The 21,070-nt window shown below is 42.9% G+C and overlaps 2 protein-coding genes and 1 long non-coding RNA gene across 8 annotated transcripts; 2 read left to right on the top strand and 1 right to left on the bottom strand.

Annotated features, from left to right (window-relative positions):
• Positions 1–401: 401 nt before the first annotated feature.
• HJV (hemojuvelin BMP co-receptor) lies at positions 402–4,779 on the top strand. Of its 6 annotated transcripts, XM_082367842.1 has the most exons (4): positions 402–580; positions 1,865–2,051; positions 2,461–3,023; positions 3,524–4,779. In XM_082367842.1, exons 2-4 carry the CDS (start codon positions 1,955–1,957, stop codon positions 4,145–4,147), a joined length of 1,284 nt encoding a protein of 427 aa, XP_082223968.1. In that variant the 5' UTR covers positions 402–580; positions 1,865–1,954; the 3' UTR covers positions 4,148–4,779. The 6 variants fall into 6 exon arrangements, with proteins under 6 accessions (XP_082223968.1, XP_082223969.1, XP_082223971.1 ...); XM_082367843.1 differs by lacking the exon at positions 1,865–2,051 and having other exon boundaries at positions 407–580; XM_082367845.1 differs by lacking the exon at positions 1,865–2,051 and having other exon boundaries at positions 411–580; positions 2,461–2,526.
• Positions 4,780–5,274: 495 nt separating this feature from the next.
• On the bottom strand, positions 5,275–16,082 carry LOC309616980. Its single transcript, XR_014237699.1, has 2 exons — positions 16,008–16,082; positions 5,275–8,518 (listed from the first exon to the last, which is right to left on the bottom strand). It is a non-coding gene; the product is annotated as an uncharacterized lncRNA (long non-coding RNA).
• TXNIP (thioredoxin interacting protein) lies at positions 16,017–20,222 on the top strand. The gene is made up of 8 exons (XM_082367895.1): positions 16,017–16,541; positions 17,070–17,139; positions 17,246–17,393; positions 17,605–17,707; positions 17,841–18,097; positions 18,199–18,355; positions 18,469–18,620; positions 18,753–20,222. Exons 1-8 carry the CDS (start codon positions 16,292–16,294, stop codon positions 18,786–18,788), a joined length of 1,173 nt encoding a protein of 390 aa, XP_082224021.1. The 5' UTR covers positions 16,017–16,291; the 3' UTR covers positions 18,789–20,222.
• Positions 20,223–21,070: the final 848 nt, after the last annotated feature.

Consider the following 21,070-nt stretch of genomic DNA (forward strand, 5'->3'; position numbering starts at 1 on the left):
CCTCCTAGATATGTTCTGTCAAAACTAAATGCAATATTCAATACAGCAGGGATGAGGGTGGTGAATGAAACGTATACAGTTGTCCACTCTAATTTTTAAAGGCCAGGAGCTCATTATTGACAATGCTGAAGGGCTGCCTGCAGTAGGCAGTGACTAGAATCATATAAGCTCGAACTGGATATCTGACTTGCTTGTCATATTTCTGTCCTCCCCCCCGCACTTGGCACCCTATACTCCATATTGTTTCTAATCCTCCTACCCTCCCCACTCCCCCCACTCCAACACCCTACCCCCACCAATGCTCCTGGAATTTTGGACTTAGCTATTTTTAAAACAGTCAACTCAGTAGCCACCTCCCTCCCCTGCTCAGCTGTCCAGTACTCCAGCCAGCCATATACTCCCCCTTCCCCCCACACCAGACCTTCTCTGGTTCCCTGACCTCAGTGAGATTGCAGCCGGTCTGGGGACCTAGGGGAGACATGGAGAAAGAGACGGGGGATCCCCTGGCTGGAGCTGACTGACAGTAGACAGTCATGGCTGGAGAATTGGATATCAGACTAATGTTTGACCTCTGGAAACAGTAAGTCAAAATGAAACTGCAATTCCTTTAATAAGCTTTTGGAGTTAGAATTGAAGTTAGAATTTCATAAAATTACGACATCTACTTGGATGTCTCTGGTCCAAAAGTTAGGATCTCTCCCATACCAAGGTGCCCCAATCTCCATTTCTCCTTCTGTCTTATTTCTTTCTGGCCTCTGGCCATTAGAAATTTAAACCTCCGTCTCTCCTCTGAGAGTCTTAGCTCTCTCCTTATCTTGTTACCTCAAGACTTCTGATGAAGTCTCCTTCTTTAATATGTGTCCCACATTTCCTATTCTGTGGTTTTCTCACCAAGGCCAAATTTAGCCTGAGATGATTAGTCATTGATACCCTTCTATCCTGCTCCTACTTAGCAGTGCCCTTCACATTGGGCTTTCAAGGGTGGGGGTTACTCCTTGTTGTAAATGATTTCTCCCCATAACTCTAGTCCCATCATCCTATTCTTCCTCCTGCATGACTCTCCCTCAATCGTATCCTTATCCCAGGAGAGGGTAGTTTGGCAAAAGAGAGTTAGCCCCTCCCCAAGCCCTGTTCTCATCAAAAGATTGAGAACTTCTCAACTTGCAAGGTAAGGTTAAAGGAAGGAGTGGTTCTTCAGTGAGATTTGGAAAATTACAAGAAGAAATGTTGACTTACAAACAAATGTTGATTTGCATGCTTGGCTTGCATCCCATTATCCCCTGAGAGAGAAGAATTATAATTTTAGCTCTCTAGAGTAGATGAAAGAGACTGGTTCCCTTTTCATTTGAATACTGACGTTCTAGAGAACAGGGATGGTTTATACCACCCTTACTCCTTCTCGCTGAAAATTCTGACACAAAGGAGGAAAATAAATGAATGACCTCTGGAGGGTGTTCCCTCCTGATAGGGAAGGGCAAATAAGAGGTATGTTTCTGAAGTATTTTCAGATCCTAATTCTGTTGGGGAGCCCACTGGTATGATTGAGATCTGATCTATCCACTCCTTTTTTGACATTTCTGCTGGTTGGTAGCTCAGAATGGGGCAATACAGTGGACTCTGTCCCCCTGAGTTCACTCAACCTTTCTTCCACCCCCACCTAGGGGTATTGCATAAGGGACCTGAAAGTGGCCGCAAGAGCAGGGCACAGAGACTTAACAGCCTCGCTTTTAGTTCAGGGAGCCCCATTCTCCCCAAACTCCAGTCTGCTCATCTTTTTCTTGATCTCCCAAGATTCTCTTCACACGATTCTGAACAATCTTCAACTCTTCTCTTTCCCCATGCCCAGCCAAATTTCTTTTTTCAGTCCCTTACAGGACGTCCGGTCAAAATTCACTAGGTAGGAGGGTCACCAGCTGGAAAGAACCGGAACCTGGGGGGACCTGGCTGGATAGGTATGGGGGATCCAGGCCAGTCCCCTAGTCCCTGGTCCCCCCATGGCAGTCCCCCAACTCTAAGCATTCTCACTCTCCTGCTGCTCCTCTGTGGACATGGTAAGGAAGGGTTAGATAAGGGTTTGGGGAATCTAGGGGGTAGGCTGCTATGTAGGGGTGGGCATGTGAGCTTGGGTGAGTGAGAAGAGATGGGTGCTGAGGAATTCCAGTCACTCGCCCCACTCTCAGGCATATTTTATTCTCCATTCAACTTGGGGAAGGGCACTGGGAAAGCCCTTGATCCACAGGGAGAATAGACCTAGCAGGGTTTACACATGTTTAGCAAGATTGAAAGAGGACAAGACTAGAAAGCTGGGGGCTGGGGGCTCGCGACTGCGCACTGGGGACTGTGGAAGGCTCTCAGTTGGGTTTTAGGACCGGCTGGAATCCCCTGATGAGGTTTGGGAGAGTTATGGTTGAGCGGCGATCTGGGGACCATCTCACAATCCTCTCTCCCTTCCGTCCTCAGCTCATTCTCAGTGCAAGATCCTCCGCTGCAATGCTGAGTATGTATCTTCCACTCTGAGCCTTAGAGGTGGGGGTTCACCAGGAGCCCTTCGAGGAGGAGGCCGGGGTGGAGGGGTGGGCTCCAGCGGCCTCTGCCGAGCCCTCCGCTCCTACGCGCTCTGCACTCGGCGCACGGCCCGCACCTGCCGCGGGGACCTCGCCTTCCATTCTGCTGTGCACGGCATCGAAGACCTGATGATCCAGCACAACTGCTCCCGCCAGGGCCCCACGGCCCCTCCCCCACCCCGGGGCCCAGCCCTTCCAGGCGCAGGCCCGGTGCGCTCCTCTGGTCCCCCAGCCCCGGACCCCTGTGACTATGAAGGCCGGTTTTTCCGGCTGAACGGTCAGCCCCCAGGCTTCTTGCATTGCGCCTCCTTCGGGGACCCTCACGTGCGCAGCTTCCATCACCACTTTCACACGTGCCGTGTCCAAGGAGCTTGGCCCTTGCTGGATAATGACTTCCTTTTTGTCCAGGCCACCAGCTCCCCCGTGGCATCGGGGGCCAACGCCACCACCACCCGGAAGGTCAGGGACTCAATTGCTCCTCCAGATCCTCCCATGGTCACCTCAGGGTACCACTCCCATGCCATTCCCACTATTTCTCAGCAATGTTCCCTATTCCCTTTCCTCCTCAACCACTCTCACATCTTGAATCACTCCTTCCTACCAAACACTCGCTCCTGTAAATCACTTTCCCTCAGTGGGAATTTCACGCCAATGCAGAAAACCCTGAAGAGAAATTTGGAAAGAGGAAAGTTGAGGAGCCCTGGGTTGAGGAGTTACAGAAAGGAAACTTTTCCTCCTCCTGTGGGAGTTTCCGAGGTTGAGACCAAATAAGAAAGAGAGGGGTTGAGCAGGGATAAAGCAATATTGGAACATAAAGAAGGGATCAAGGAGTGAGAACCATGATAAGCCTTTCATCTCTGCTGGGATCAGATCCCTGATTATGTAATGAGGCCTGACTAGTGGAAGCGGGTAGGATACACTGAGCCCAAAATAAACTGTTTTCCCTCTTGCCCTCACAGCTCACCATTATATTTAAGAACATGCAGGAATGCATTGATCAGAAGGTCTACCAGGCTGAGGTGGACAATCTTCCCGCAGCCTTTGAAGATGGTTCTATCAATGGAGGTGACCGACCTGGGGGCTCAAGTTTATCCATTCGAACTGCTAACCCTGGGAGCCATGTGGAGATCCGAGCTGCCTACATTGGCACAACTATAATCATTCGGCAGACAGCTGGGCAGCTCTCCTTCTCCATCAAAGTAGCAGAGGATGTGGCCAGGGCCTTCTCAGCTGAGCAGGATCTGCAGCTCTGTGTTGGGGGATGCCCTCCAAGTCAGCGACTCTCACGCTCAGAGCGCAGTCGTCGGGGAGCTATAACCATTGATACTGCCAGACAGCTGTGCAAGGAAGGGCTGCCAGTTGAAGACGCTTACTTCCATTCCTGTGTCTTTGATGTTTTAATCTCTGGTGACCCCAACTTTACTGTGGCAGCTCAGGCAGCTCTGGAGGATGCCCGAGCCTTCCTGCCAGACTTGGAAAAACTGCACCTCTTCCCCTCAGATGCTGGGGTTCCTCTTTCCTCAGCCACCCTCCTAGCCCCACTCCTTTCTGGGGTCTTTGTTCTGTGGCTTTGCATTCAATAACTAGGCCAGCAATCTCATGACTGGTTTAGAAGTGATTTGTGGATAGAGATTGGCAAGGAAGAACATACAGAATCACTGAAGGAAACAGTGGGGACTAAGAGACACATGAAACAATGACATTTATCCAGAGTGAGAGAGGCTGCAGTCCCGGGTTGAAATGATCACAGAGTGAGGATTCTGGGCAAGGTTTCTGCATTCCAGACCTCAGTAGGGGCTCTTCACTAATTTCCCCAGTCTTGTTTATAATAAGCAAATTGTTCCAGTCCATCTACTCCTGAGATCACCCCTACAAGCTTAGAGGTTATGGGGTCCTGACCATCAGTAGAAAATTTAAGGGTTGAGACTTTTAATAGAGAGGAACTGAAAGAGGAAGAGATGATCATTACCCATCAGAAACTCAAAATCTAATGATATTTTCTCTTGGAAGGTGGAAAGAGGAGGAAATGATAGGGAGAAGAGTCTATTTGATCAGTATATGTGGGTAAGATGTGTTCTGCTTTCTTGGTTCAGAGGTGAAGTGGGGGTTGTCTGGATTTCTGGTGAAGGGAATCTCTGGAGAACAGCACAGATAGGAAAGAAGCTATCATCCCCACCCCTAACTAATCTGTTATTAAAGTTATGAATTCTTCACATTTATTGCCTATGTTGAATCTCTTTACAGACGCTTAAGATGGCATAAAGACAATGTGTTCACTCCACTGAAAGAGGGCTCAGAAGTATCAGATATTGTTTCTGCCCTCAGGAAGTTTACAGGCTATTAGGGAGACAAAGCTGATTCACATGAAGGAGTGATGAGCATGTAATTATTCACTAAATTCTATGGTACTATGAATCCAAATGGGAAGATGGGTGATGAGAACTCAAGATATAATAAGAGGTAGTAGAGGAGATGGGATTTGAAGTGATCTTTGAAGATTGGGTAGGATTTGAATTAAGGACCTTCCAGGCAAAGGACACCATCTGGAGTTATACATAGATCCATGATTCAGTGAGGAAATCAGCAAAACTCAAATGAAGTAGACAAGAAGTACTGGGATAGAAGGGTAGATGGACAGAGGCCAGATTATGAAGTGCCTTGAAAGTGGGGCCAAAGAGTTTAAATTCAATTAACAGCTAACATTTATTGAGAGCTTAAAACTTGCCAGGTAATGTTCTAAACACTTTTTTTTTTTTTTGGCCATGCGGCATGGCTTAGTTCCCCAACCAGGGATCGGACCTGGGCCCATGGCAGTGAAAGCGCCAAGTCTTAACCACTGGACCACCAATGGTTCCCTAAACACTTTAAAATTATTAATTCATTTAATCCTCACAACTCTCTAAGGAAGGTAATATTCTTATCTCTGTTTTTATACAAGGAAACTGAGGTACAGGAAGATTAAGCAACTTGCCCACAGTAATACAGCTAATAAATGGTAGAGCCAGAGATTGAACCCAGGCAATTTGGCTCCAGAGACCTAACTAACTCTAAACCACAAAACTATGCTGTCAAGGAAACAGCCATTAAAGATTCTGGTTGTGGAGCTTGGCAGGGAAGGGGAGCTGCAGGCAATGGCTGCCACCACAAAAAACTTCTCTTCTTCTATCACATGAAACCCAAAAGGGAGAGCTGGAAAAGGGCGGGAAAGGCCCAAAATTGAAGGAATCTAGTTTGTAGAAGAAAAGACTGAAAATGGAAGCTGTTCTAGTTCAGGATGTTCTAAAGTAACAGTTCTGTTCTGAACAGAACTATGAAGGAGATAACATTAACATTCAGTGTTGTCCCCCTGCTTCTGGTCTCAGTCTCCCCTTCAGCCACTCCATTATCTAGGGCCTGCCCTCCCTAACATAATTGTGTATTCACCCTGTCTCCTCCCTCTTCTCTCAGTCTCACCCACCTGACCAAACTCCCCTAGGATACATATACACACCAGCCATTGCTTACCAGGCAGGGGGTCCTATCTGGGCTGCCATTTCAAATTTCTTTTGCAATTCTTCATCCTCTATTCTGGTCTCTCCACCTTCTCTAAGGACCATAGCCACTCTGCCATTCCTGCAAAGCACAGTCTCTATAATTTTTTTCTTTTTTTTTTTTTTTTGGCCATGCCGCGAGGCATGTGGGGTCTTAGTTCCCTGGCCAGGAATGGCACCCACGCCCCCTGCAGTGGAAGCAGGGGTCTTAACCACTGGACCACCAGGGAAGTCCCTATATGACCTTTAGCTAAGCTAGAAAGCAATCTTTTCTAATGGAAGAAAATTGGAGGAAACATATCCATTGCTGTCTTCACTTACAGATAACTTAGGCATTTTAACTCAAACCATCTTTTTTAGAAACTGTTCCTTATATTGGTTCTCTTAACTCAAAAGAGTATGTAACTTTGTCCCTCAGGTGTGGGAATTTCAAGTAAGTTAAGAAGAATTTCATAGCCAATTGGTGAGTGAGATTCTCTTATGGCACCTGTCATGCAACACTGCTTCCTTTGCCCAAACTTAGGTTAACCCTATTACCAATGGAGTATTTAAAAATGGGTAGCTCAAAATAAGTGCATGAAAAGATGCTCAACATCATTACTCATTATGGAAATGCAAATCAAATTTTAAAAAAACAATAAGAAAACACTACACACCCACCAGAATGGCTAAAATTTAAAAGATTGACCATATCAAGTGTTGGCAAATTGTGAAGCTCTCACATGCTACTGGTGGGAATGTAAAATAGTACAACTACTTTGTAAATTGGTTTGGCAGTTTCTTTAAAAGCATATACTTACCATACAATCTAAACATTCCACTTCTAAGTATTGATACAAGAGAAATGATAACATGTGTCTGCACAATGACTTGCATACAATATCACTCAGCAATAAAATGAAGTGAACTACTGATACACACAACAATATGATGAATTTCAAAATAAGAATGCAAGCGAAAGAAGCCAAACAACAACAGAAAAGACTACATACTGTATACTTCCATTTATATAAAATTATAGAAAGTGTAAACTAATATATAGTGACAGAAAAAGATCAGTGGTGCCTGGGGATGGTCAGGGGGAGGGAGGGAGGGATGGTTTACAAAGACACATGAAGAAATTTTTTGGAGTAACATGTTCATTATCTTGATTGTGGCAGTGATTTCATTTCAAAAGCCATGAAAATATACACTTCAAATATGTGCAGTTCATCAAACATCCAGTATACCTAATAAATATGTAATTTAAAAGAATAGGTAGCCTGCATTTCCCTCTTCCTTTGGTGGATCAGTCGAAGGCTTAGAATGACCACACTATAAAAAGGAAGATTAGAACAGAATTTCCTTCTTCTAGGAAAACACAGAAAAGAGGAGGATGATGGGGAAAGGAAAGAGAATATTTAAATATTGTATACTCTCTCTTCTACTCCTATCACAAGGACCATATTCCTTCCTCCAGATTGTCATTCTCCAGGTCAGAGATCACAGAAAGGACATTTTCTGGTTTAAAAACATCAACCCTGTGCCTCAGTTTTGTCTTTCCGCTTCACTTCACAGTCAGCAGATAGTACTGATGACTAAAAAGAATTACCCAGTGAGGATGGAACAAGCCTTCAGGAAAAAGAAAATTAATTTCTTAGATTATCTGATCTGTTGACCATCTGAGAGAAAATATTAATAAGTATTTGACAGAATTGGCATTTCAGACATAAACTGAGGATAGGTGCATAATAAACTAAATAAACTGCTTAAATAATTATAACTTCATAACAAACAAAGGGTTGTTCAGGACACAAAACAATCAAAATACACTACTTGGCTCCACAATTGATGCTATTTACACAGTGATAATAATGTAAACAATGACTACTGACTTGGCCAAAACTGTTATATAACTCTATAAGGAGGATGGGGTAGGAGGAACAGGAAGGTAGGGATACAATGTGATGTAAGATGCTTAAAATTTCAAATACTATAACAAAAAAAGAGCAGATATGTCTAATATTTCTAAATTAAGAAACAAAAGAAGAAACATATAATTTAGAAATATGAAGTAAATACCAGATGAAAAAGCTGAAATAATTGGAAGAGACTATCTCAGTGGAGTGAACTGAGGACTGCTGGGGTTTTGCATAAGCATCAAATATTATGTGATTTTTAACTATATTATGTTACATTATTTTGATTTTAAAAAGAGAGGGCATTTCCACCTTGGCCAGTCCTGAGCATTTCCCCTTAGCTTCTTATACTTGTGGACACCTCAACCATATCTCAGGTCTACCCAACCCCCTTCTTACCCACTTCACCCCACCTTGTATACTTCATGGCAAGTTCCTTCCCACATTTCTTCTCAAGGAAACAGATAATTTCCATGGTCCAGTAATTACACGTTCTCAAAATCAGTGCCAAGAAACTGCACCAGCACTAAGGAAAGGAAGGAAGATAGAACATTAGAAAATAATAGGCTTTCCTCAATTTTTCTGCCTACTCCCACACCAAATTATTCATCGTCCTCCTAATAGTTAATAAGAAGAAATAAGTTACATACGTTTCCTGAGGTAAAATTTGTGTGTGAATGGAGGGTGGGCTTTGAGAAAGTGAAAGAGAAATCAGGAAAGATAACTGGATTCTGCCTCCACTGCAGGGCTATTATGGAATGATTCTTTGCTACTGGTTCAATATTTTTAATATCAAGGGTTTTGTGTAATCAGTCTTTGATACAGCATTTCTACTTCTACCTATGAGGAACTAGTTAAGCTGGATTTTTTTAAAAAATTAATCAGTCTCTTCATCCTGCCCTCCAACCCTGCCTCACCCCAGCGAAGAATCGAAAGGTCCTTTGCTGAAACTGTAGCACCTGGAACAGAAAATGTTCTGCCATGGCTTAATTTTCTCTTTATGGAGATCACTGTCCTGCATCTACCACGACCAAGCCTGGGGAGAATACCATCAGTGCTGGAGAAGAAACCAAAACCAGAAGGATGAGCAATGGGATGGGCTAAATATGCTACACATTAGCTGATCAGGCTAAAATAATCCTCTACGGATTGACTTTTACCCTTATTTAGAATTTTTGAAGCACCTAAACTATGCCAGGCCATAAGACAACATGGTTCCTATCTTTGGGAAACTCAGTTTAGTGGGAAGTAACAGACAAATAAACAGATAAATGATCAATATTCATAATATATATAAGTATGTACAATATGCTGTTAGGAATACAAAGAAAGTGACAATCAAATCTGCTTGTAGAAATCAGAGAAATCTTTACAAAGGAGATGACTTTTTTTTTTTAAAGGATAAGAGATGCTCTAGTGGAAAGATTTTTGAGCCATAAATTAGATGAATTTTGTCCTAATTGTGTGAAGTTAGGCAAGTCACTTGAGCTCTCTGTATTGCAATATTCCTTTCTACAAAATATCTGCCTGCCTATCTAGTGAGAATCTAATGTTTGTGCAATTGCTTTATAATGCACATGTATATTTAGCTCTATGTACATTTATAAAATGCTATTAACATAGAAAGTACTGTTAAATGGGTAAAAAAGAGAAAACTGTTTTAATATGTAATTTCTTCCTCTCAGTCATGAACACCATATTCCCTCCTCTGCTCCTTTCTCAGGATCAAAGAATCATCTTCCTCACTCAGGGGAGTGGTCTGGGTCAAGTTTCAGGTCTCAGAAAAGCTTCTGTGTGGACTAAGGATCTCAATAGTACTCTAATTTATCCACTGGGTGGCAGGGCTGAGCCAACTGGGTTACTGAATTGTGTAAGAATTTCTCAGAAAAGGGGAAGTTGGTTTAAGCACAAAATGTCCCATCTCTCTCATGTTTATAAACATCAACACGGTCCAAATTTCCCTCATAGAGAAATAAACCATCACCCCTCACCACCTCACCACCCTCACCACCCTTGCTCTATACATAATTGGGCCACAGGCTTCGAGGAGGGACTGGTTATGTTCAAATATAGCAGAAGGAACTGAGATTGAGGTTTCTTATTGTTGATAAGAAACTATACTAGGTTCTGAATTAGTAACATATTCTACTCCAGAGACATATCCCAGTCCACCAATGCAGTTTATATTTTCTCTATGAAATGTACTCTGCTAGATGCTATGAAGAATAAAAAGATTAAAAAGACACAGATCCTGCTCTCTAGGAATTCATTACCTAGGAGAGAAAAGAAACTTTACATGTAAGTTCCATATGAGAAATATAAACAATGTGGAATGGAGTATGCAAAGAGAATGAAATCCTATCTGGTTACAAGATGAGAGATGAGGGGATTTGGGAATCAGGAAAGGTTTCATACAGGAAAAGTCATTTGGCTGTCTACTGAAGAGTGGGTAGGATTTCAAAAAGTAGAGATGGGAAGGAAAGTCAGGCATTCCAGGTAGAGAGAAAAGCATAAACAAATGCGGAGAACGATATATTAGAGGAATACTGAGTACTCAGGTTTGGCTGATGTGTAGGGTACACTTCTGAGGAAGTAGAGAGAAATGAGATTGGAAAGTTTGGGTTAGGTCAATTTGTGAAGGCTTCAAATACCAGGTTGAAGCATTTGAATTTGATTCAGTAAGCAGTGGGTTTTGGAGCATCACAGGAACAGATAGGAACTCAATTGTGTTAGATTAATCTAGTCATGGTCTATAGATTATAGCAGAAAGATCAGCTAAAAGCTATTAAAATAATCTAGGCAAAAGTAACAAGGACATGAACCAGAGTGATGGCAGTGGAGTAAGAAATAAGAAATTCTAGAAACACTGGAAAGATGGCCTCTTCAGAATTTGGCAGTTGATTGAACGTGGGGAATGTCAGAGAGGAAGGAATTGAAGGCAATTTCGGGACTTTATGCCTTGATAACCAGGGGAATATATAATGGTCCCATTAAAAGAAACAAGGGTAAGAACTGAGGTTGAGCACGGGGGAAGATTATGAGCTCCATACTAGACAAGTTGAATTTGAGATGCCAACTGGAAATCTCAAGATGGGCTAGAGGTTTCCTTGAGTGATGTACAGATGGACAAACTGAACAGCAAAGCTTGAAGACAGAAAAGGAGAGGGCCAAGGAGAAAAGCTTTCGGGGGGGCGGGGGCAGAGAAAAAAGGAATTGCTAGCAAGGGAGAAAAAGGATAAAATCCAAAAGTCAAGATGAATGTTTAAATTTAAAAAGATGGCAGTTTTCAAATTATATAGGAGTCAAGGGAAATAAGGCCTAAAAAACTACTCTGGTTTCCTCTGGAAAACTTTAAGAAAACCATTTCAGTGATAGCAGAAGCCAGACTACAAAGGGACAAGTTTAGCCAACAGAGAAAGCTGGTATAATTTACTCTCTTAAGAAATTTGACAGTAAAGGAAAGAAAACATATGGGTGATAGCATGAGAGGGGGAAAAATTTTTTTTTATATAATAAGGCAACTTTAAGAAATATCTTAAATGAGTCTGCAGTAGTTCTGAACAAATTAATTTACCTCCTCTTCCCATCTTTCCCTGAAGTTGGACAACTTCTACATCTCCATTCCTTCTTCAACATAGTAGAAAAATAGACCCCAATAAACATGAAATGTGGACTTCCAGATGAGGGTTTTTTTTTAATTGAGGTAAAATTGCCATACAACATTATATTAGTTTCAAGTGTACAACATAATGATTGGATATTTGAATATGTTGCAAAATGATCGCTACAATAAGTCTAGTTAACATCTGTCACTATATATAGTTACAGAATTTTTTTCTCGTGATGAGAACTTTTAAGATGTACCCTCTTAGCAACTTGCACATATGCAATACAGTATTATTAACTATGGTCGCCATGCTGTACATTACATCCCCATGACTTATTTATGACTAGAAGTTTATACCTTTTGACTCCCTTCACCCATTTCGCCCCCCCCCCCAACCCCTGGCAACCACCAATCTGTTCTGATGAAGTATTTTTTGATAATTAAAGCTAAACTGAAAAACAAGAACCCTTACAAAGCAAACTAGAGATAAGACTCTAGATTAAGTATTAAGAATCTTGGGTTTGGAGAGTGGCTCCACCAGTTACTAGCTGTATGTCCTAGGGTAAGTCACTTAACTAAAATAAGGGAATACGTCTTTTTAAAAAAAGACTGCTAGAGTCCCCTTTAACTCTAACATTTTATGAGTCTTGCTCTGAATCCTTCACAGTGAAGATCAAACAGGATACCATGTGTTAAAGCACTGAGAGGCAGGACAACACATTAGAAAGGGTACATATAGACAGATCTGGGTTCAACATCTTGCTCTATTTACAAAATCTGTGACTGCAGGCAAATTACTTAACCCTTTGAGCCTGACTTCATCAACCCTGAGTCACAGGGTTATTGTGAGAATTAAATGAAATAATCTACCCTTAAAGCCCTTCTGGAACAAGATGACAGATAAACCTATAAATAAAATATTATTGAGGTAATTATGTAAAGGAACTGGTCCATTATAGGTGCTCAATAAATAGCCAAAAAGTCACTTTGAACTCTAAGTTCTGTTATCTATGACTTGGAGGCATACGCAAAGTTGATCAGTCTCAAATGCCACACTCCCTTTATTTGTCTCTAAAATAATATTCCCTAGCGGAGAATGGAAAAGATAAGAGTAAAAGGGAAGTTTACCGAGTGGAGATGACAGTAACAATTAAAAGGAAAAAAGAAGGGGTTATTAGGAAACTTGAGTCTTTAGAGTCCTAAATGTTTATCACACCAGAGGTTAAAGAAAAGAGAAATGCAACCAGCTCCTTGTCTCTGATTGGCAGTTGAGCACTGAAGGCACTTCTCTTCATGAACGCTTGGGCTTTACTCAACCACCTCCTGTAAAGCAAACAACAATCACCACTTGGTTTCCTATTGGCACTGAGATTGAAGAGGGTGGGAAAGGAGCAGGTAAAGATGATCTAATTTGCAAAACTGGACTTAGCCCTCTTTTGCTGTTCCTTACTGGACCTGCCCTTTTTCTCTCTTGCACCCCACAAGTGTTTGTACTCTGTTTTCAGGACAGCAGTTTACAAGATTTTTTCTTCTTTGGCACAGGAACTGAGAAAGAAGAATCAGAAGGCACATTTTCATCAGAATACCAGGTTATAAGGTGAAAGGTTGTAAACAACTTTGCCGGGGGACTCCATTTCAGAACATGCTTTGGCTACAGGCCTGGTAGGCAGCAGCTGCTGCCAAAGTGAAATAGGTTTTTGGCATTTAAGGGAACCCAGTCGTAGCACAGCGCAAACAAGTGGTCTGTACCGAGTTTTGAACAGGAAAGAAAGAAGAAACTGGAGCCCAAGAGAGGAACTTAGAGCAAAAGGGAATGGTATTAAGGTTTTTTTAAAAGTCAGTAGTTCACAGATGTGCCCAAATAAATATCAGCATTCCCTTTTCTCTAAGAGGTCCCAAATCAACACCACCCTGGTCTATTACACTCACCTCTCCTCTCAGTCCCTCAAAATTTATGTAGTTACACATCACACACTGTTTAACAATATTGATTCATGTATTTCTTTGTAAACATTTTGATATTTCATACTTATGTACACTTTCATATGTATCAAACTAAAAATTCTCAGAAGCTACAATTCAAAAAATTTTTTTTTTTTTTTAAATTAGGAAGCTTTTTTTTTTAATGTTATCGATTAACTTTTTTTTTTTTTTTTAAGTTTAATTTTTATTTATTTATTTATTTATGGCTGTGTTGGGTCTTCGTTTCTGTGCGAGGGCTTTCTCTAGTTGTGGCAAGTGGGGGCCACTCCTCATCGCGGTGCGCAGGCCTCCCATTATCGCGGCCTCTCCTGTTGCGGAGCACAGGCTCCAGACGCGCAGGCTCAGTAATTGTGGCTCACGGGCCTAGTTGCTCCGTGGCATGTGGGATCTTCCCAGACCAGGGCTCGAACCCGTGTCCCCTGCATTGGCAGGCAGATTCTCAACCACTGCGCCACCAGGGAAGCCCTCAAAATTTTAAAATTACTTTAATGAGAGTCCCACCTTCCCTGCTCCAGATAACTCAATCAACTCAATCAATACTGTTGACCGACTGAAAATAACTCAGGCCTTATTGGTTAACTTTCTTGAACACGGTGCCGCCTCAAACCCACACACCCTAAGGATCAACATGTTCCCCTTTTTGTTCCTGGGGGTTGGTGCTGTGTGTGTGTGTGCGCTTTCCAGTAGTCTTGATGCCTGATTTTTGAGCTTGCTTAATGGTGGGGTTGAGTTGTAACTTGTTAGCCTTAGAGTGTCAACCTAGTTAGGGTGTGTGAGGAAGGAAAAAGGATCTTTCACAGAAATGAATAGCCGTCTTTTTGCTGAGAGGGTAGGATTTCTGGATATTCTAATGCTTCTTATTTACTTCCTCATCTCAATCTTCGGGACATTGTCTTTCTCTTTCCAGCACAAGAAATGAGGTCATCTCCTGATTCCCTAACAAATGGGAGGGAATCAGGAATCAAAGACAAGGGAGAAGAATCCTTGTATCTCTGCACACAAGTTTTTCTTATTGCATTTATGAAAAATTTCTCAGGAGTCGGTTCCTAAGGCACCTCATGGCCAGCTAAGGAAAAGCCCATCTGACAGAGAGCCAAACGACAACACAGGATGAAGAGTCAAGGCTTCTTTTAGCATGAATACATAGTGTGCTAGTGATCCTTCTGTCTTCTCTTCCCTTTCTCAGCAATTTCTAAACAGCTTAGGGAAAAAAACAAAACACAACAAAAAACGAGAAGCTTTTCAAAGACAGGGGAATTCTTCCTTCAAACAGGAATACGGCCATCTTTCCTCGGACACTTTGGTTACAAACAAGAGAACTTTCTTGCTTTTAACTAATTTGAAGGCTGTGAGGAATGCAGGCAGCAGATTTAGGGATGTACTTTTGATTTCGTAAGTTGGAGAGGGGACGAAGACAAGAAAGAGTTAAAGTAACTGGGTGGGGGGAATGAAAAGAGTGAAGCACCCTTTTTTTTTTTTTTTTCCTTTCCTGGAGAAGCAGAGAGTGAGAGATAATCAGAGCCTAAAAAACACACTTTACTAAAGAGGTAGTGAGGTAACTGGCGGAACATAAAGTGTTCCCCAACTTTTCAGTTAGGGACTGAAGAGTTGAGGGGATAAGCAAGAGGATGTGGACACGCCCGCACTGTTTCCGGTCCCGAGAACAGAGTGGAGGGCGCATGGGCTGAGGCACACAGCCCCGAGCCCGGGGGCTAGAAAGGGAGGGAGAAGGCCGATCAGTCCCACATACTCGCTTTCCTGTGAGCGCTGAAGAGAGGTTAAAATTTTGTGACAAGCTCTCTTTTCCTTCCCGCACAGCAGGTTTTTTTGGGGGGTGGGGTGGGGTGTTGTTTGTTGGTTTTTAAGAGGTGCGGGGCAACAGAAGGACAAAGGAGATGTTCCTGAACAGTAACAGCGGCACTCCCTGTCCTCCGCCCCGATCCTAAATTATTCTGGAGCTCTGGGATTGTTTTTCACACGACTTGCGATTTGTGAGTCGGAAATAAACAGTTGCCTCTAAATTAATTGCATTGGCTGAGGCTAGGCACGAAATTCCCTCATAAGCACATTTTCCTTTTACCTCAAAACATCGCTGGCACCTCAAAAGTATCCTTCGAAGGACTCTGGCCTCGGATAAATTTTAGGGGCAGCGAAGCCTCCCTTCCTTTGGGCCCAAGGGAAGCCGCCCCACAACCCCTCCACCCCCTCCTCCTGGCCCTGCAGCGATGCACAACAACTATTTTCCCAGCCAGGAGCACACTGTGTCCACGCGCTGCTGCGACCTCACTGATTGGTCGGGCTCCTGGTAAACAAGGAACGGGCAGCCAATGGGAGGGCTGTGCACGAGGGCAGCACGAGCCTCCAGGCCAGCGCTCGCGTGGCCCTGCCTGCCGGGCTACTATATAGAGCAGTTTCCGGCTCTTACTTGTAACTCTCTTTTCGTCTCCTCGGGCGGTGTGCTTTTAGCTTTTCCGCAGAGATCCGGGGCTCTCTTCCAGCTGTTGGAGGAAAAAAAGAAAAGAAAGGGTTTATTTTTCTTTTGAAATCCCTTGGCCTAAGCAGCAGCTTACAATTTTCGTGGACATCTTATCGAAAATTTAGTAGAGGATTGAAGAGTGAAATAATTTTAACTTATTGCTAAGGGTCCTTTGATTTGGGGTTCTGTTTTTCCTCCCTCGTTTTTAACTCTGAAGCCAACCCAGCCCGATTATGGTGATGTTCAAGAAGATCAAGTCTTTCGAGGTGGTCTTTAACGACCCCGAAAAGGTGTACGGCAGTGGGGAGAAGGTGGCTGGCCGGGTGATAGTGGAGGTGTGTGAAGTCACTGGAGTCAAAGCTGTCAGGATCCTGGCTTGCGGAGTGGCCAAAGTCCTGTGGATGCAGGGATCCCAACAGTGCAAACAGACACTGAACTACCTGCGCTACGAAGACACGCTTCTCCTGGACGACCAGCCAACAGGTGAGTGACCCAGCTGTTTGCTGGAAGGTGAAAGCTGATTCGAGAAGAGAATTGAAAACGAATAAATGGAGCCTACAGTATAGATTCTAAGTTGCTCAGGTTGTGTGGTTTGCATTTTGTGTGGCTTCCTTATCTTTTTTATTTTTAATTTGCAAACTCCTCCCTCCCCCCACCCCCCACCCGAAAAAGGGTGATGTGTGCAGTTTCTTATGGTGCTGTGTTCTGTAGGTGATCCTGAGGGATGTTTCCTTAGCTAGTGAAAGATTTTCTGTGTGCATAACTTGTTTATTCTGTTTGCTTCCTGTTTGAGATGATAGTAGCTTAACTGTCCTGGTTGAGCCTTTGAGCACTGCAGGGCTTTGCAACTTTTTGGCCCAACGAAATGCATCAGAATCTCTCGTTTAAGAACATAAGGGATGAAAATGGGGGTTCTACAATACTCTTGTATGCTGCCCAAGAATTCCATACCGCACAGATGCATTTTAAGTGTAACAAACCTAATGGCCACTCGCTTTTCTCTCCCTTCAGGTGAGAATGAGGTGATCATGAGACCTGGAAACAAATATGAATACAAGTTTGGCTTTGAGCTTCCTCAGGGGTATGTATCAGCTAAATGCATCTGTGGACTTATCTTCCCCTCCTTTGATCACTTACTCTTCTTGGAGAGCATTTTTAAATTAATTGTTTCTTTTTTCTTGATAAAGGCCTCTGGGAACATCTTTCAAAGGAAAATATGGGTGTGTAGACTACTGGGTGAAGGCTTTTCTTGATCGCCCCAGCCACCCAACTCAGGAGACAAAGAAAAACTTTGAAGTGATGGATCTAGTGGATGTCAATACCCCTGATTTACTGGTGAGGTTCATTTTAAAGTTCTATTCTTCTGGGTTTCAGGGATAATAAGTGTCTAGGGCATTAGAGTGAAGCCCCTCAGGGAATCAAGTCCTAAGTCATCAAGGTGGGAGGGAAAGCTGCCTATTCTAAATAAGCAGTGGAAAGGAAAGAGAAGCAGAGAAAGGATCTCTAGAAATTCTCAAAACACGTTTTTCTCCTCCATTCTACATAGGCACCTGTGTCTGCTAAAAAGGAGAAGAAAGTTTCCTGCATGTTTATTCCTGATGGGCGGGTTTCCGTCTCTGCCCGAATAGACAGAAAAGGATTCTGTGAAGGTAAGGATCTAGTGCTTAAAATGGGAGACTATTAAAACAGGAACTGTGGGTTTGGGGGTGAGGGCAGGAGACAGGGACAGATGAAAAGTCATCAACTGTACTAAGCATCAGTTTTCATCTTTCTCATTGCTAGGTGATGAGATTAACATCCATGCTGACTTTGAGAATACAAGTTCCCGCATCGTGGTCCCCAAAGCTGCCATTGTAGCCCGCCACACTTACCTTGCCAATGGCCAAACTAAGATGCTGACGCAGAAGTTGTCATCGGTCAGAGGCAATCATATTATCTCAGGAACTTGCGCATCATGGCGTGGCAAGAGCCTTCGGGTGCAGAAGATCAGACCTTCTATCTTGGGCTGCAACATCCTTCGAGTTGAATACTCCTTATTGGTGAGTGGGTGGGGCTGGAGAGAGAAATTGTTCATCTGTCAGAACAATAGTGGTGTTTTCTCCAGATCTCCAGTCTAACAAACTGCCGTCTCCTTTTCTAGATCTATGTTAGCGTCCCTGGCTCCAAGAAAGTCATTCTTGACCTGCCCCTGGTAATTGGCAGCAGGTCAGGCCTCAGTAGCCGGACATCCAGCATGGCCAGCCGAACCAGTTCTGAGATGAGTTGGGTGGATCTAAACATCCCCGATACCCCAGAAGGTGAGCTAGACTTAATGTCTGTTCTTCCTTTCTGGCGTGCTTGGGTTTGTAAAATCGGTGACGGTCAAGCATTCCTTGGCCAGGCTTCTTATCCCCATACTTTCTCTCTCTAGCCCCTCCTTGCTATATGGATATCATTCCTGAAGATCACCGATTGGAGAGCCCCACTACTCCTCTGCTAGATGACACAGATGGTTCTCAAGACAGCCCTATTTTTATGTATGCTCCTGAGTTCAAGTTCATGCCACCACCTACTTACACTGAGGTGAGAATTGTCATTTTACCACTACATTTGCCCGAAGCCTACTATAGGAAGTTGACTTGGAGGGATTGCTAAACTGGGTTGTTCTTTTAGTTCTCACCCAAACTAAAATGTTCTTTTCTTTCTTCCTCCCAGGTGGATCCCTGCATCCTCAACAACAACGTGCAGTGAGCATGTGGAAGAAAAGAAGCAGCTGTACCTACTTGTTTCTTTTCATCTCTCTTCCCGGACTCGTACTTTTTTAGAGACTCAGTAGTCTCTACAGTGGGGTACCGGTCCACCCCAGCCTCTGACTCTCCAGTGTAGGAGGTGATCAGCATGCAATCTCCTGGGCTTTAATGGGTGCGCACTCGTCCTCAGCCAGTCAGATGTGATACGGGGTATTTTGCTGGATGGGTTTAAAAACATACTAGAAAAATTCAGGCCAATCCCATTTTCTTAAATCTCTTTGAAAATTGAGGCATTTTCAGTACTTTTGAATAAGGGGTAGAAATGGCCTCCTGGCATGGTCTTCCCAGTGTTTTATGGAGGGGATGATAGATTGTTATAACAAGAGACCTTGAACCTCTGCCATGTAGAGGAGAGCCAATTTAGCAAACTAGGAAAATGAAAAGGAAAAAAATCATGGCCAAAACTTTGTGAAAAGGATGTTCTTAAAATCGTTGTTCCCCTTTGTTTGTACACTTAAAGAAAAAAAAAAAAAAGCCCTCCAGAGCTGATTTGGTTTGGACTTTGGAGTGAGCTTCCCATGTGGATTAAAGGGAAGAAGCTCAAAGGTTGTCTTTGTTCAGAAAGTACTTTAATCAGGTGTAAAGTGGTAGTAACTGTGCCCCACCAAAGGTCTTAAAAGCCATTTTTAGAGCCTATTGCACTGTGTTCTCCTGTTGGCAAACATTTTCATGTGGGAGAATGTGTTTTTCTTTTCATGTGACTCCTTGGAATTGATTCTGAGGTGATTTTCTTAGCACTTTAGTTTCTGTCAAATTTGGGATTTTTTTCCTTTCTCAAGTGTAAGCTAAAACTGGTCTACTATGTCTCTAGGGGTAAGCACAATGACACACACAAAAAAAGTGTTACTGCTTTTGAGACTTTGTCCCAGTGTACAGAATTCTGCAATTCTGACACTCTAATTATATGAGAAGGGTTGCTGCTATCAGCCTTGCCCACTGTGACTTCTCCAAACCCAAGGAGGAACTCTAGATCAAAATGCCCCAACACTGTGATCAGAGCATCCAGATGTTGCCATGAGAAACTAGAGGGCAGGTCTTCATAGAAGCTGTGCGGCCTCCATTCCTGCCCAGTGTTAGGAGACAGGGATGTTGACAGCCCCTCTCGCACTGCAGCCTCTAGCACTTGCTCAGTCTCCCCCAGCCTTAGCACTTTGTTCACTGTCCTGTGTCAGAGCACTGAGCTCTATCTTCCCTTTCCTGAGAAAGTATGTGGGCTGAAGGTGGTTTCATTTTTTTGTTGTTTTTTAACTGTATATCTTTTTGTATGACAAAAACTATATTTTGTACTTAACCAGATATATTTTTTCACCCCAGGTGGGGGTATTCTTTGTAAAAAATAAATAAATAAAACAAAGTTTTTTTTAATGGCAAAAAAGTTTGTTTTCTTGTCTCTGAGATGGTGTTGAAGAAGTTATTAGAAAGAAAATGTGCCCAAAGGAGCTTTCCCCCTACTTCACAATTCACATTGTTGAAAACCCTGTAGAGAAACCATTTCCTACGGACCGTAATGAATATAGTCAGAATGCGGGTTGGTGGGGTGAAGAGGGAAGGAATTTGAGCTACACTGTCTTTTGTCCAATTCACTAAAGAACTGTAGTGGGATCTTCTGGTGGTCTAAGCTAGTTTTCTACATCTATAGTTAATCATTACTAAATTCCTTCAACTTTGGAGTGCATGAAGCTTTGATTTTTGTTTAATGAGCTCTTGAAATACAGGGAAATGAAGTTTGTGAGGGGATTTGGAAGGAAAAGGTTATGGGTCTCTTTCATAATTTGGTTTCATCATAGTTTCTTCCCAGTATAAGCCTGGTTTATATGCAGGAAGACATAATACCGGACTTAAGGATTTAGAGTTACGACCAAGTTATTTGAAGGCAGCTACCGTTTATCTCTGCAGCTCCCATTACAGTTCGTATCCAAGTACATGATCATAACCTAGTAAATGTTTGCTGAATATTCAAACCAACCCTCATTCCTTATGATATGCTTCAGCAGTTTCTGTTACTTCCTTGTAGAGTAATAACTGATTGATGGCACAATTCCACCTCTAATTGAAATGATTTTTATTATTCCGAAAGGAGTGACTAGGAGTGACTAGTGATGAGAAACCCTGAGATGGGAGAGGTTAGCATACATTCTGATTTCTGGTTCATTTAAACCTTTGCAGACAAATCTAGTCCTAGCGCTTATTTGGGGGTTGGCTTTTCTATGGACCTCCACATAG

This window comes from Balaenoptera borealis (genome assembly GCF_965194805.1).
Source record: "Balaenoptera borealis genome assembly, chromosome: 1".
NCBI lineage: Eukaryota > Metazoa > Chordata > Mammalia > Artiodactyla > Balaenopteridae > Balaenoptera > Balaenoptera borealis.